We start from the raw sequence: 16,088 nt of genomic DNA, 5'->3' as shown, positions 1-16,088 counted from the left end.
TTAAAACAATTTTCCCCCTATCCTGCCCTTGTATTTTGGGTATGTGTAGGGCAGATAATTTGTCGCTTTAGTTCCCAGGTCATCATGTTGGGAGAAGTTATACTCAGATGACTGTACTTAAGGAACTATACCTGAGAAGTATCATCTGTACATGGATCTATTTCAGTCACATCATCCTGGAAGTAAAATTGTTGCTCTAAAGAGATGAGACTTCTGGGGAGCCTTGGGAGAGGGATGAGTGTGTGTATTTTGTATATGAGAAAACTGTAAATTATTTGTCCAAAAAGTGGTGAACAGTAGTGGTTTTAAAATATGTCCACAAATTCTTTCATACTCCTGTCTTCATTCTAGTCTAATTCCCCTCTCTTGGAGTGTCACCGTGCTTATGACTCACTTCTAACAAATGGAATGTGGAGGAAGTGAGAGTAGGTCCCAAGAAAATTTGTGGCTTCCATCTTGCTCTGTTTCTTGGATTACTCACTTTGGGAGAAGCTTGCTACTGTGTGCAGGGATACTTGAGAGGTTCTGTGAGGAGATCCATGTGGTGAAGAACTAAGACCTTTTTTCAGCAGCCAGCAAGGAAATGGGTTGATCTTAGATGAAAGTCTTCCTGCCTCAAACAAGCCTTCAGATAACTGCAGCCATGGATAGTACCTTTACTGTGATGTCCTAAAGGATTGTAAGCCAGAGCCATTCAGCTAAGGTGCTTCAAAATTTCTCACTCACAGAAACTGTGGGATAATAAATGTATGTTCTTTGAAGCTGCTATTTTCTGGTAATTAATTGTGCAGGGATAGCTAACCAGTACACAAGCAGGAGGAAATATGATGAAAATGAAAGCTAACACCTGTAGTCATGTTCCTTTAATCCCTAATCTTCATCAGTTCTCAGTTTTTCAGATGATGTCTAGCTTAGGGTAAATTCTGTCTTTCAGTGGAAGAGTGTATTATATCTTGGTTTTATAGCTCTTTTGTAACAGAGTATGTTCAGGTAGGAAAAAAATCATCTTTATTTTTTAAAAATGTCTAACCTGATTATATATACATTAACCTTAATTATATCAAGAAAGGAGTGGGGGAAACTGAGATGCTAGCAAATATGTGAGATAAATTTTTCTGAACTTCCTGTTTGAAAAATTTTTGAAGAATCAATATCCAGAATTAGAACTGCAGAAGAAAACTCATAAATATACCTTAGTGCCATTGATTTCATGATAGGCCAAAGTTTTTACTGTCATTCTTCAGAATATATTAGAGATTATAAAATAATTTAATCACTATATCAGAAATAAACCACATCGTTTTGTAATTTACCTTTGAGCTTGGCGTAACTAAACATTTTGAAATTATTTCAAATACAACTTGGTTGTGATTCATAGTAGTAGTTATGTCAGGTTTACTTCATTGGTGGTTATTTGTGAAGGCAACGAAAATGGGTTTTAAAGAATAACCCATTATCTTTTTTTTGTTTTTAAACCAGAAGAGGTAATGATTGTGTTTTATTTAGATCATTAAATGTCTTGAAGACATTAAAATATCAGAGTGGAAATCCTCTCCATTTTAATTATTTATTCAACAATTTATTCAACAATTATTTGAGCACCTTTTCTTCTAAAGTTATACGAGGCATTTGGTTATTTGCTGGTGGGCCCTTTCTGCTTTCAGTAATTTTGATGTCTTTATCAGTCATCATAAATCAATAGGAAGAAGTCTCCCTTTTTATTTCTTATCTGTCTTTGAAGGGTTATATAAAATACATCATCATTTGGATTTAAAATCGCATCTTGCTCATCTTTTATCCCTGATGTTTTTAGTACAGTGCTGATGACATACCTAGGTGGTACCCAAGAAGGGCTTTTTAAAGAAAAACCTTCACACTTGTGATTTTTAACCTAGCTGTAAAAAAGTATGGATGTTGTTTTTCATTGGTTTCTTTCTTTGACTGTTTTAATGAGCCAGTTGCAGGGTGGGGGTAATGAGCCAGTTAAGGTGTGTTTTTTTTGTTTGTTTGTTTTGTTTTGTTTTTTGTTTTTTTTTTCCAAAATGCTGTCTCGTATTTGTTATCAGATCATTTTTACAGTGTTTCTCCGACCAGAGAACAGCTCTTGTTGTTCAGATAGGCTGGATTGGTAACAAAATCCATAAAACTCACCTCACAAGAGGCTGTGGTTCTAAGAGGAAAAGATCTCAGATTTCATGCTTTTGGGAGAAAGAAAGTTGACACTCAGTTGATCCAAAGGGAAGGTTGTCTTATTTTTTCTTTTGGCCACTGAGAAATACTTGACTTACTCTTTTGATAGTGTCATTTCTTAGCCAAAATCATTTAAGAGATTATGACTTATAGTTAGTTATTGATTGTTTAACGTAACTTTGGTTTAGGAAGGGGGATATGAATTGTTCATGCAATAACTTTCAAAGGTGGTAACATTTTAATAAGGCTCTGTTTCTGAAAACTAAGTGGATAGGCATTTTTATCCTTTTTTAAAGATTTATGTGCTTGGAGGGAGGGACAGTGTGAGCATGGGAGCAGAGCGCAGGGCAGAGGGAAGGAATCTCCAGCAGACCCACTGAGTGCAGAGCCACACTTGGGGGACTCAGTCTCACAACCCAGAGATCATGACCCAAGCCAGAGTCAAGAGTCAGATGCCCAACTAGCAGAGCCACCAAGGCACCTCCATGGAAAGGCGTTATTTAGCTAGCAAATGGATGCTATGTTACTGTGACCGTCACCATCCTACATTAAGTACTATTCCACAGTTGAGGTCCCAAAACTGTAGTATATTTCACATTGAGTTTTTGTTATCTAACAAGGGAGCAGAAGAACTATATAACCTTTTTGCATAATGGTTTGTCATTTACATTTTGTTCTTGACTCTTAGACTAATACATCTTTAAGCAGAATATTAGGGCAGTTAGAAAATTATAAAGAAAAAATCAGGAATCATTTTATTCCTACCCAAACGTAACTGCTGTGAAAAATTTAGGTAGCTCTGCCTAGGTTTTTCTTTGTTCTTTTGCTTGTATTCAAATACATATTTCTTTATTTAAAGTACCATGAGAATCAGTCTCTTTTCCATTTGGATTGTGTGCGTGTTTTAAACATTTTATTTTTAAGTAATGTCTGTACCTAGTGTGGAGCTCAGACCTATAGCTCAGACCTATAGCCCTGAGATCAAGCCCTGGGCCCACTTCTTGATTGTGTTTTGGAAGGACTCTTGTTTGTATTGGTGATGGTAGTGATGGTGGTAGTTGAAATTTAAGTAGTATAAATCCTAAAATGTGGACCCCCAAAGTCTGACTTGAGTTTATGCATTTAGCCATTCTAATCACGTAACTGTGCCAGACAGTTTATTTAATCATTCATGTTTTATTGAACCTTTATTTTCCACAGCCTCTTACATTAATTTTTGTTGGTATTTTTCCAGGTGTGACCTTAGGATAAAATCCTAAAAATAGATTTACCAGTTACAGGATTGTATAAATTTATGTTGTTACCAGGAACAAAATAACTAAAAAACAAACTAACAGACAATAAACAATTCCTGAAAATCTAACACCACATTTAAGTCAAACTGACTTTATTAGAAAAGTAGCTTGGTTTGTTTGTTGATTAACCTAGGGTGGAAGACTTACTTTCTTTTTTCTGTATTTGTGGGACATTATGTCTTGGTACACTTCTCATTCCTTCCATATTTCATCACTGATTACTGTGTTCAGATTGCTTAAAATTCTTTATGTGCTATTAATTGTTTTTAGACAAAGCTCACAGACAAATGCAAGATTAAAAACTCACAGGTTAGTGTATTCTTACTCTTAAACTAATCAAAGGAACTAAAGAAATCTAATGAGCAGAATAGGAGATAATTGTGGTCAAATCTAAAATGAATTGTTACTGGGTGCTACACCAAAATATTAATGATGATTTTGCTGGGCTTGTGGAATTGTAATTTTTTCTGTGCTTCCCAAGTTTGCATAATTTGAGTATATGATTTTAAATGCCAAAGAAAAAACAGTTTTTGTAACATTTTTAACATACGCAATGCTAAAATGTAAGACTTTTTCGTCAAAGAACATTTTAAAATTCTTTCATCATGCTAAAATTAACTAATAATATAATTACTAAAATCTTCTCTTGTTGGTTATAACCCAGACACACATTTTCAAACCTGTGTTTTGTGATATACAAAAACAAGAGTAAAGTTCTTGAGCAGTAAGTAGACCAATAATACTTTTTCCACATGTGATTATTCATTGGGAATCGTATTTTAAAAGGTTTGCAGAACAACGCTAAGTTGTCTGTACTCAGAATTACACAGTAAGAAGGGATACAGGGAGGAGAGGAGCAAAGTCGGTTTCTATTTTCTCCACAGCTGTCATCTAGCCTTATGTTCTGATAGAGAGCTACAGCTGGAATTATTTTATTGTTTTACCCAGCATCCTTTTGCCTCTACACATTAAATTGCTATAGTAGTCTTAGAAAAAGAAAAAGCTACACAGTCTCTTAGCAACCATAGGAGAATAATTATTATACCAGCCTCTGGGAGTGAAACAGATTTCCATTGTACATTAAATATTGGCATCGGTTACTATATAGATAATACAGATGAGCCTATGCCAGCACAATCCTAAGAGCATTGAATGTGGGTGTATAGGACTGCTATAGATAATTTGTTTAAAGCCAGAGAGCATGCAAATGTATGTACAGTCATTATGTATATCCTGTGTTAAATTTTCTGCTCTTGTGAAAGATTTTTGGCTTTTCCCAACACCTAACTTTAGAATATGTCCATGTTCCCATAGTAATTGTTACTTTTAAGGGTTTGTAATTCCGTTAAAAACATTCAAATTTGACTTAGCTGAATACTTTTTTACTCAGTTGTATCCAACTTAAAGTTTTGGTTTTTATTAATTTTAATTATGGAAATAGTGCAGATATGTTCCTGGAAAATAACAAAGTATTTTTCTTATTTGACAAATAAGATTGGCAAAGATCAGTAAGTGGTAAAGCCCAGTGTGAACAGAGATGTGAGGAAATGGTCTCTCTGACATATGTACTGTTGAGGGGTTTTCGAATGATACATAACCTTTCTAGAAGGTAGCTTGGTAATAGAATGGAGATATATGTATAGTCTTTATTCAGTGATTATATTTATGGAAATGAATCCTAAGGAAATAATATTAGCACTGCACCAGGTTGTGTGTATAAGGACGTGCATTGCAACATATATAATAGAAAGTTGGAAGGAATCTAAAGGTTCACAATTAGAGTATTGCTTACAAGCAAATACTGGAACTTTTTTGCAACCATTTCAAAGCACAAGGTACATCTTTATAAACTGATGTGGTGAAAGGTCCATGATACATTTTGAAGTGAGAAAAAGCACCACATGGATAGACTGTCTATAGTATAAATGAAACCATTTTCTTTGTAGGATCTGAACCAATACACATGCATTAAGAAGTCTGGAAAGCTCTTTATCAAATTATAGTAGGTTTTATTCCATGGGGTCGGGATAATGAGCAGAATTTTTCTGTGTAATTTGAACTTTTATATTTATTAGAATGATATCTTTTGTGGGTGAAGATTTTTTTGTTAAAGACTTTTTTCCTACATTTTAATTCCTGTTACACCAGATTTACTGAGTCTATATTACTATAATGTGATCTGATTTGTGGATGATTGCATGTTAAAGGTTATTTACATGATACTATATGACGGTCATAATTATAAGCCCTAGGGATAAAATGTAGGCAAAGTCTCGCATTACTGGCTCTTGGCAGAAATATAAATAAAAGAACACTTAGAATATAGGGTGATAGATAAAAGAGTTTTTGAGGAGCTTTAGAGGAGGGAATGATGAAATTGGGGAGTGGATCACCAAAGACTTTTTGAGTTTATAGCTGACATTGTCAATGTTTTTCTTGTGGAAAAATTGAAGATAGTCATTGTGGGTAGTGGAAATGACATGTATGAGGAATCAGAAGTGTCAAATGTAGAATGGTAAGAAACAAGCACATCAATATTTCTGAAACCAAAAGATTTGAGGATGAATTAGTATTAGGAGACATGGTAAAATAACAAACCTATCCATTCATTTGTTAGTTCTTTTGTTCATTCTCAGAGTTTCTTGTTTCCAGAAAGAAAATATTATGTAACTTTTAGTAAGAAATTAATTATTGTAAAAATTAAATAGCAGATAGGAACATATAAGTGCAAGTTATGATAATGCCTGGGCTTGGTGAGAATATGGATATGTGAATTGTTAGAACCACCTTTGAAATGAATTTTTATTATGTAAACTGGGTCATACATAGGTATATCCTGTAATCCACCATTTTTATTCCTGGATATTTACTAGAAAAACCTCATGTGCATAAATACCATAAAGTCTGTAAAAGAATGTTCTTAGTGACATTGTCTGAAATAGCAAAACAAAAAACAAAACAAAACAAAAAAAGATTAACTGGGGGGAAGAGGGCCCATTTCTGTGGGTTTGTGTAAATTATATTTCTTATGAAGGTGTTCCTCAGGCAATACTGATTTTCTTCCCTTCCACTCTCCAGTATGTTCAGGATTCCCCAAAAAAGCTTTGATAATTGGAAATCTTAGAAGGGCTCTGAGCAGAAAGACAAATAGATTTGCATGAATAGCCTTCCCCAAGGCTGGAAACAAGATCAGTTAAAGGCCTGCATAGAACATAGGCAAAAAAAAAGATAATGAGAGAAAGTGGATTTGAAAGATACTCAGAAGGTGAACTTGTTTAGAAAATAGTTTTTTTTAATTGACAGGTTGAATGAGTGCAGATGGGTTTGGGGCAAAGGTTAAAGAATGTCTTAGTTCATTATTTCACATACAGAGTAGGGGGAAAATGTATTTAAAACAAAAAGCATGTGACTAATTCCCTAGTTAAATTACTTGAGTGTTTTAATCACGCGTGCACGCACGCGTACACACATATTGTGTACACAATATGTACACAAACACATGTTGTAATTCTGTATAACAAACAGTTGTGATATTGTTTGTGGCCAGCCTAAAAGTAAAGCTCTAGAAAAATTGGAAAATTACTCAAACCATCAAGGATAAGTGTTAACATTCCTTTTATATCCTTTCAATCTTTTATTTTTTTATGGTCATGATAATACTATAAATAAAATTTTGTATACTGACTTCTAAAAATTAAGTGTTTCCCCATATAGTGGATATTAGTCATAAGCCTAATTTCAAGTGACTGCTCAATATTCCATTAAGTGGGGATACCATAATTTATGTAATGATTGCCATATTTTGGGATATTAGGGTTATTTCTTCATTTTTACTATTTTACTATTAAAAGTAATTCTGAAAAAAATACTTTTGCCTAAAGCTTCGTCCATTTAGTACCTTTTTTCTTTGCAAGCAAGATTCGAGAATTTGTCAAAATGTTTGAATATTTTTAAAACTTTCATACATTCTACTTTTCACAAATGGTTGTTCCAGATTTTACTCATGTATATAGAATTAGTAGTGAATAAGAATGACATTCTTACTTATTACTGCGTTTTTTAAAACTCTTCCAATATACATCAAAATTTTTAACTTGCTGAAGGAGATATAATTAAGTAGTAGGACAATACTCTCCTAGTTTGTGATTCTATAAAAATGTTAAGTTTGTTTCTCACAGTTCAGGGATAATCGGCTTTATTGTAGATTGTATACTCTATAATAGATGGGGGAGGGGAGTTGTTTGTTCTTATCATATAAGACACCTGAAGAATGTTTTCTTTATTTTACTAGCTGAGACCCATTTAGGTGTAGTTATAAATTCAGTGATTTACTATAGTAATTATAGTATATAGTAACTATAGTTATTAGGTTAATTCTAGCTGTTTTGGTAAACATTTTTAAGTAGAACTAAATTATTTGTTACCCAAATAATAATAAACACATATTTATTTATTTAATAATGAAATAATCAACACTCTTGATCGTTCTCTTTAAAGAAAGAAATGTGTTCTTGGGGCACCTGGGTTGCTCAGTGGGTTAAAGCCTCTGCCTTTGGCTCAGGTCATGATCCCAGAGTCCTGGGATTAAGCCCCGCATCATCGGGCTTTCTGCTCAGCAGGGAACCTGCTTCCTCCTCTCTCTCTGCCTACCTCTCTGCCTACTTGTGATCTGTCAAAAAAATAAATAAAATCTTAAAAATAAATGTGTTCTTAATCAAAGTGAAATGTGTTTTTGCTTCATGTACAGAATATAAATAGAATAAACCCAAGTCAGTAGAGTAAAATACTTGTATTATATAACAAGTTTATGATGTTCAGATACAAATTTTTCAGTAGGCTTATCTTAAATTTTAAAATACTTCTCAATTAGATTGGAATTCAGTAAAACAACCTGGTCCAAATAGTTGTCAGCATTATAAGGATAATTACTTTGTAGTTACTACTGGTATTAGTACTACTTCTGCCACCACTACTGCTGCTACTACTAGAGCAATTCATGCTTGTTTACAAATTTTAATATTTTGAGTATTCCAATTAACCCCAAAGTTATTAGTGCAAATATATCCAGTTTATAATAAAACCATAATTTAGAGAAGTGAATTGCTTAAATTTTATACCTTAGTTGGATGAGACAAGTTTCTAACTTAGGCCCTTTCTCTAAACCTCCTCCCAGTCCCCCATGTTTTCTTCTATTCAGTCTGCTTATGATTTTTGATAGTTACTTGAATTATTTTATTTTAAAAACTATTTAGGGGGCGCCTGGGTGGCTCAGTGGGTTAAGCCGCTGCCTTCGGCTCAGGTCATGATCTCAGGGTCCTGGGATCGAGTCCCGCATCGGGCTCTCTGCTTCAGCAGCGAGCCTGCTTCCTCCTCTCTCTCTCTGCCTGCTTCTCTGCCTACTTGTAATCTCTCTCTGTCAAATAAATAAATAAAATCTTTAAAAAAAAATAAAACCTATTTGGAACATTTTAATACCTCTCGAAATTTTTTACTCTTTCCAATTTCATCTTGCATTTTTAAAGAATGTTTGCTGGTTACTAGTATTTGACTGACTTATTTCTAGTAATTAATTTAGCATTAACTATCATAACTCACTGGAACAATTGTAATGGAAATTAGCTAAAAAGAACAATTAACTGGGTTTGACATTTTAGTTTTAAGTGATATTACATTCTCAAATATATTTTTATTTATTATTTTTTAACAATTTCATATATTTATTTGATAGAGAGAAAGCAAGAGAGGGAATACAAGCGCGGAGTGGGAGAGGGAGAAGCAGGCTCCCTGCCAAGTAGGGACCCTGACTCCCGGCTCGATCCCAGAACCCTGGGATCACAGACTGAGCCAAAGACAGACACTTAACGACTGAGCCACTCAGGCACCCCTCAAATATATTTTTTAAAGTTCAATTGCTTTTAGTTTTCAGGGCATTTTCACATATATTATCATCTCACTAAATCCTTAAGAAAATCCATGTGATAAAATAGCATAGGTATTAAAAATATTTGATAATTGAAGAAACCAATTCCACAGAAATTAAATATCACAAGACTACTTTGTTCCAGGGCAAGGACTAGAACCTGCATTTATAAACTAAAATATGTTAGCTATTTTATTAATCTTATTACTTAGTCTTAGAGCACCAGATTTTTAAATTTTTTTTTAAGTTCATAAAGGTTTGCACCTTTAAGAATTTTTTTAGCCCTGTAGTGATTACTCCAAAGTATTATTTTAAGTTAAGGCAGTGAAAGTATTTGTCATTTTTATTTGGCTTTCACAGTCTTTTCAGATAATTACACAGTAACAGGAAAAGTAATGGCAAATAATTACTGCATATCTTTAAATAAATTATTTATGAAATTTCAAAAACATGTCATTAGGGCCTGTCATTGAGCCTATCCCCTACCTAAGTCTCATGTGCCTGAGTTGAATCAGCATGTTCAGGCTAATTAATTCTTTCATTCATTCAGTAAGATCATGGACTGTGGTTTTCTTTTGATCCCCTGTATCATGTAGCACAGCACAGTCCTTGGTACATGCTTTTTTAACTTACAAGACAACACTTAAATTGATTTGTTTCTTCTCTGTAATAATTTCTTCATTTTCTATGTATGTATGTCACTTCTCATTTAAAGTTTCATTTAGATTAGATTATCTCTCTCACGTGGCATGGTTAGGCTTTTGATTCTTCCTAAGTTGTTTCTAGAAGGAAGCCCATTTTGCTCATAAAATTGATTTATTATTAATATTATTGTTATTTTATTTTGACCTGGCTCCCTAATCATAATTATTTGAGTTTAGGGAATTGCCATTTATAGTGATGGTAGTGGTACTTAATGATTTGCTAAATACTTGCTAGCCTGAAACTATCTTACTTTGTTTATATCCTGGCAACTAATGAATTTGGGGGATTATTCTATTAGGCAACTGAAGAGGACACTTCCAGTTCTCTAGTGAAAGATCATCTTTTCCAGCAAGAGACAGTTGTTACCAGTGAGCCTTATAGAAGCTCAAGACCTTCTGCCTTTGAAGATCTGAATGCCAGAAGAGTTTACTTGCAAAGCCAAGCAAATCAGGTAAGAAGATTAAATATTTTTCAGTGTGTTATTCATATGTGTAGAAATTGGATATATTGAGAAGAACATTAAGACTATCTGCCTTTGTCAGACAAAATAAACAACAGAAATCTAGGAGAATGTGATTAAATTTATCCATAAATTTAACTTTATATTTTTTTATTACAAAGGTGAAAAGGGAAAGTATGTTATGGTTTCATTATCTGGGAGGAAAAGCCATTTTAGACTCTTAGGAACCAGAAGTATCCCTAACTTTACATGAAGCTTCTCAGATTAGAGATATTGTGAAAAATATCCTGAGCAAACATACCTGTTTTGGCATATAGACTGATAAATTTCATTGAGCTGTTTCTTGTAGCTTAGCTCAGATACTAGTAATGTACTCCTAAATCAACTTAGTGAAAGTGTTTCCTTTGGGTACTCAGTATACAACCTTCTAATTGTTCCAGTTGATCTAAAAATGAGACCTTAATAGTAGGCTGTAACTCTTATTTTTATGTCACTCACAAATGTTTTCAAATCTGTTAGACCATTCATGACCCCATTTCTCTTAGTGTTAGAAACAAATGCTTTCATTGTTAAATAAGCATTTTAACTGTTTCAATATGAAGACATGTGGTTTAAACCATACCCAGTATATGTCTACAAAATCAAAGCCAATCAAAGTGCTTTTTTAAAAAATGTTTTAGGGGCACCTTTAGGTTAAGTCTCTGCCTTCAGCTCAGGTCATGATCTCCGGGTTCTGCGATCAAGCCCATTGTTGGGCTTTTTCCTCAGCGGGGAACATGCTTCCTCCTCTCTCTCTGCCTGCCTCTCTGCCTGTTTGTGATCTGTGTCTGTCAAATAAGTAAATAAAATCTTAAAAAAAAAAAAATTAAAAACGTTTTAAAATACTCTTTTTGATATATGTTATTTATAAGATGTATTAGTGTCTGTTGGGATTGTGGCTATGACTAAAGCCCACCTGATTCTCATTTCATGATTCTCATTTTAACCTGAGGATCTCAAACATGCAGCTTGTTAGGGAAGAAATTTGCTTTGCATTTGCTCTTCCTTCTATCTGGAACATTTTTCTCCTAGATTTTCATGGAGTTTACCCCTCACTTGAGGTCACTTTTTCTATGAACCCTTCCCTGGGTACTCTAAATAAAATAACAACTTTTCTATCACTACTCTGTCTTTATTCTGCTTTATTTTTCTTCATAACATTTATCACTTCCTAACTTTAATGTATTTAATTTTTCTATTTGTACTTTTAGTTTGTTCCCTGATATCTTCAGAAACCTAGAAGTTTCTGAATAAAGTGAGCCTCTAGTTAACATTTGTTGAATGAGAGAATAGATAAATGCTAACAGCATCAGCTTAGAAGCAAATGATGTTTTGATTCGGTTTATTCCTGGTCTTATTCAGTGCTGGGAACTTGATTAATTTAGGATCACTTGGTGACTTTACTTCGTTATATTAAATTTTTTTTAATTTTACACACAATGTATTTGTTTCAGAGGTACAGGGTGTGTGGTTCATCCATCTTATATAATACCCAGTGCTCAGTACAACACCCTCCCCAGTATCCATCACCCAGTTACCCCATCCCTCCACCCCTCTCCCCATCCAGCAACCCTTATTTTGTTTGCTATAAGTCTCTACAGTTGGTCTCCCTCTCTGGCTTTGTCTTGTTTAGTTTTTTCCTCTCTTCCCCTATGATCCTCTGCATTGTTTCTTAAATTCCACATATCAGATTTTAAGATAATTGTCTCTCTCCTGACTTATTTCACTTGGCATAATACCCTCTAATTCCATCCTTGTCGTTTCAAATGGCAAGATTTTTGTTGGGTGCGTAGTGTTTCATTGTATATATTTACCCAGCGGGGGTGGAGGGAGGGCAGCGCCGTGTGTGACTTTATTTGGGAGGGCAGCGCCGTGTGTGACTTTATTTTAATGACTCAGTGGCATTCCTCAGGATTCATTTTGAGAATAAATACAGCTAGGACTTTTGAGATGCTAGGCATTAAGTAACTTCTCTCTTTCCCCATTCCCACTCTTTCCCTCTATCTTATTCATACAAACTCAGCATGGCCATTTATCTCTGTTTCTCTTTACATACCCATTTCATTCTTTTTTTCCTGGGGTCTAGGTTCTTTGTTTCCTCATTGATTAGTAGTGTATTACAACTATTAGAATGTCAGGCTTAGCTCTTCAGTCAACATGACATTTCAACCTGGATCCCTATAGTCTCAAACCAATTCCATATTCTTACAAGAAGGAAGCTGATTGGTTCAGCTCAAGGAAGGTTTATTTATATATGCTACATAGCTCTCCATTCCAAGGTTACAGGATGGGCCAGTTAGGCAAAGAAGAGATAAAATGTTGCACACTATCCAACTTTGCCACTTTGGGGCAGAGCTCCTGTTCTAGGCTATCTTGTAAGTATATGGCTTGCCTTTGTGTCAAGTGCCAGATCCTAGTTTAATCATACTTATGGCTGATTGGCAAGAGATTGGCAAGGCTAATCATGGCATTCTTTGAGCAAAGAGATGTTTCTTTTTTTGCCTTGTGTAAATTTAATCTGTATGTTTTACATTTCCTCCCTAAACGTGTTACTTTGCTGTTTTTCATATGGTCTTGGTTGCTTAATAGAACCAAGCTAGGCACCGGGAGAAAAATTGTTCCCTGGATAGAAATTTCTCCATCAGTGGGTAAGATCTTGGGCTTCAGACAAAGGCAGATCTAGTTTTAAATCCTGTCCTTTTAATTTACTTAAGATTACAAAACTAATGCTCTCCGTCTTACTGTTTCCTCATATGTAAATATCAATGATAATAAAACTTGCTCCTGTCGTGTTATTTTAGGGGTTAAGGAAGATCACTCATTCATGCAGACATTGATATGTTTTTAAAATATATACATGTGATAAATGCTAGAGCACCTACTATGTGCCAGGCGCTCTTCTAAGCCCTGACAGTAGCTGTGAACAAGAAAAATAACATCCCTAACCTCATGAAGGATATAAATGCTAGTAAGGGAGATAGACAATAAATAAGTTAAAGCAATAATATTTCAGATAGTAACAGTGCTATGAAACAAAGTAATGGGAAATAGAATAGTAGGAATATAGAGGGGGACTTACATAGAGTTATAAGGTGATAGGGAAAGTCCTCTAGACCTGCAGTTTAGTGAGTAAAGGTGGTAAATATACTGCAAGTTATAGTTAGAGAATTTAGTAGAGTTTGGATAGAGTAGGCTATTGGGAGGAGTAGGAATTTTGTTCTAGTTTCAATGAGAAGCAATTGGAAGGTTTTTAATCTCCAATTAAGGTCCCAGTTGCATTTTTAAAACATTATTACGACTTCTGTGTGGAGAATGGACAGTTAGGATGTGGTCATGAGTGGAATTAAGATCAATTTTGAAGCTGTTGTTTTCATCCAGGTGAAAGATTTTGGTGATTTGGACTAGATAGAACTGATGAGAAATGGTTAGATAAGGAGTAAATTCTGGAAGGAAGAGCCAAAAGAGTCTGGATAATAGATTAGAGTCCAGGATGCCTTCTAAGTTTGATGTTAGCAAGAGAACGAGTAACGATACCATTATCTGAGATGGGCAAGACTAGGACAGTTACCTCTGTCACCACCAATATAGGACCACTCCCACTTCCCACTCCTGTTAGCACAGAGTGAAAGACTGACCTAATATCCAAAGGTTGTATATTAGGACATGTGGGCTCTTCTATTCTGAATGATGTGTATCATCATTAAATAAACTCATGATTATTTCATGGTGAAAAAGATGACTCTCTAATCTTTCTTGTGATCAGATAGTTTTTAATTGTTTACTTAACTGAAGCTCCACTTTCCCCCCTGTCCTCAGAATTTATAGCCCCTTTCATTTTCACGTTGGCCATTTTTCAAACACATTGGTATTGTCATCTATTGCGAGTCTTTTTTTTAATCCTAAGAAGATGAGACTCTTTTTCCTTTGATAGTGTTTGATTGTCTTGATTTGTTCTGTCAAACACATGAGTGTTCCCCCAGTACCTAGAACTGCAGTTTATATCGATATTCTTCACACTTTCCCCTCTAATATCATGGTATATGAAGTGGCATAAAGAAACCTGGTAGTATTTCTTCCTGGTGTTTATCATAAATAAATTACTAAAAGCAACACATTAATTTCAGAGAATCGTTCTGCTTTTACTTTGGAAGATGACTTTCATTCTCATATTTAATTATTTTCAGATTAGTTGTTAGAAGTGTTATATGTGTTTTCATGTTTAATAGTTTTATCTGACCTCTATAATTGTCTTAGGAAATCAAGAAGGCTATTTAAAATGAGATTTTTATAGTCTTTTGGTCTTTCACTAAGGTCTTTTGATTCTAATATTACACTTGAGCAGAAACAATATCTTTAGTTTTTGTCAGCGAAGAAATTCATGCATAGAATCATTAAGTACCTCTAAATGTCATTAGATTGATACTTGATTGTAAGAATTCTGAGGTTATTTACAAATGTTAAATGTTTCTTCCTTCTACCTTCTTCCTCTTCTCCTTCTCTTCCTTTTTATTCTAACTCAGATTACAGTATTTCCTTTTATGGTAAACAGGCAGCTTTATATTTCATTAAATCTGAATAAGTGTGACCCCTTGAACCTTATCATAGCTGGTCTCTACTGAATGCTGAGTACTATGGAAAGCACTTCTATAACTCATATCGCTCTTCACAGCAACCTCTATGACAAACTACCTTCATTTGGGAGATAGAAATTATCTATAGTTTATGCATGTTTTTGTCTAAGTTTACTATGAAATTTTATAAGAAATGCAAAAATAATTAATTGGTACAAGAAGGAAAAAGTAATTTTAAGCCAGTTTCACTTTGAGAAAAACAATAGCAAAAATAGAGGCTGAAAATAGTTTGCATACCTTTTCCAGGGATTTTTGGAATCCGAACAATCCATCTGGAGTCATTATTTGCTCATTAGCATCTAGGCATCCTAGGAAATAAGATAGTTAAAATTGGGGGTATCCAGTTTAATACTTTTAAATACAAAATATGTTCCAATATCTTGAGCGATGGGCAGAAAAACTTATTAGTGGAGGAGAGTGGGATATACAAACATCCTGAAGTGGACCTGTGATTCATATAGTTGAGCAGTGGGAGAAAAAACTTGGTGGCTCTGACACAAAGTTACAATAGACTAATATCATCCCAGACCCTCGGAACTTATGTGGCCTACCTTTCTTGGCTGAGAGAACTATAAACTTTAAGCTACTCTTTTGACTGATGGGAGAGAGAAGAACTGAGCCCTTTTCCCAGCTTGGCAATGATGGTAGTAGTGGAGTGTTGAAGAATATACTGGCCTTGCAGAAAACTACAAAATAATGCTAGGTCACTGCAGAGAGGGAAGTAAACAACATTTGCCAGGGAGCTCTTAGCATGGGGATTTTGAACATGGCTTCTGGAGCCAGACTGTTAGGATCTAAATTCCAGCTTCTTTACAACCTTTCCTTATCTCTAAGATTGATGTGACATA

General features: G+C 34.5%; 1 protein-coding gene across 1 annotated transcript in view; it reads left to right on the top strand.

Annotated features, from left to right (window-relative positions):
- The window catches only part of SPRED1 (sprouty related EVH1 domain containing 1), a 115,304-nt gene that overhangs the window by 85,386 nt on the left and 13,830 nt on the right, over positions 1-16,088 (top strand). Inside the window, exon 5 of the mRNA XM_044231822.1 lies at positions 10,409-10,561. Within this exon, the coding sequence (XP_044087757.1) occupies positions 10,409-10,561 (153 nt within the window). The remainder of the gene's footprint in view (positions 1-10,408; positions 10,562-16,088) is intronic.

This window comes from Neovison vison, chromosome 13 (genome assembly GCF_020171115.1).
Source record: "Neovison vison isolate M4711 chromosome 13, ASM_NN_V1, whole genome shotgun sequence".
Lineage (NCBI taxonomy): Eukaryota > Metazoa > Chordata > Mammalia > Carnivora > Mustelidae > Neogale > Neogale vison.
Note: the sequence above shows the minus strand (reverse complement) of the source record. Positions and strands in the feature narration are given on the sequence as shown.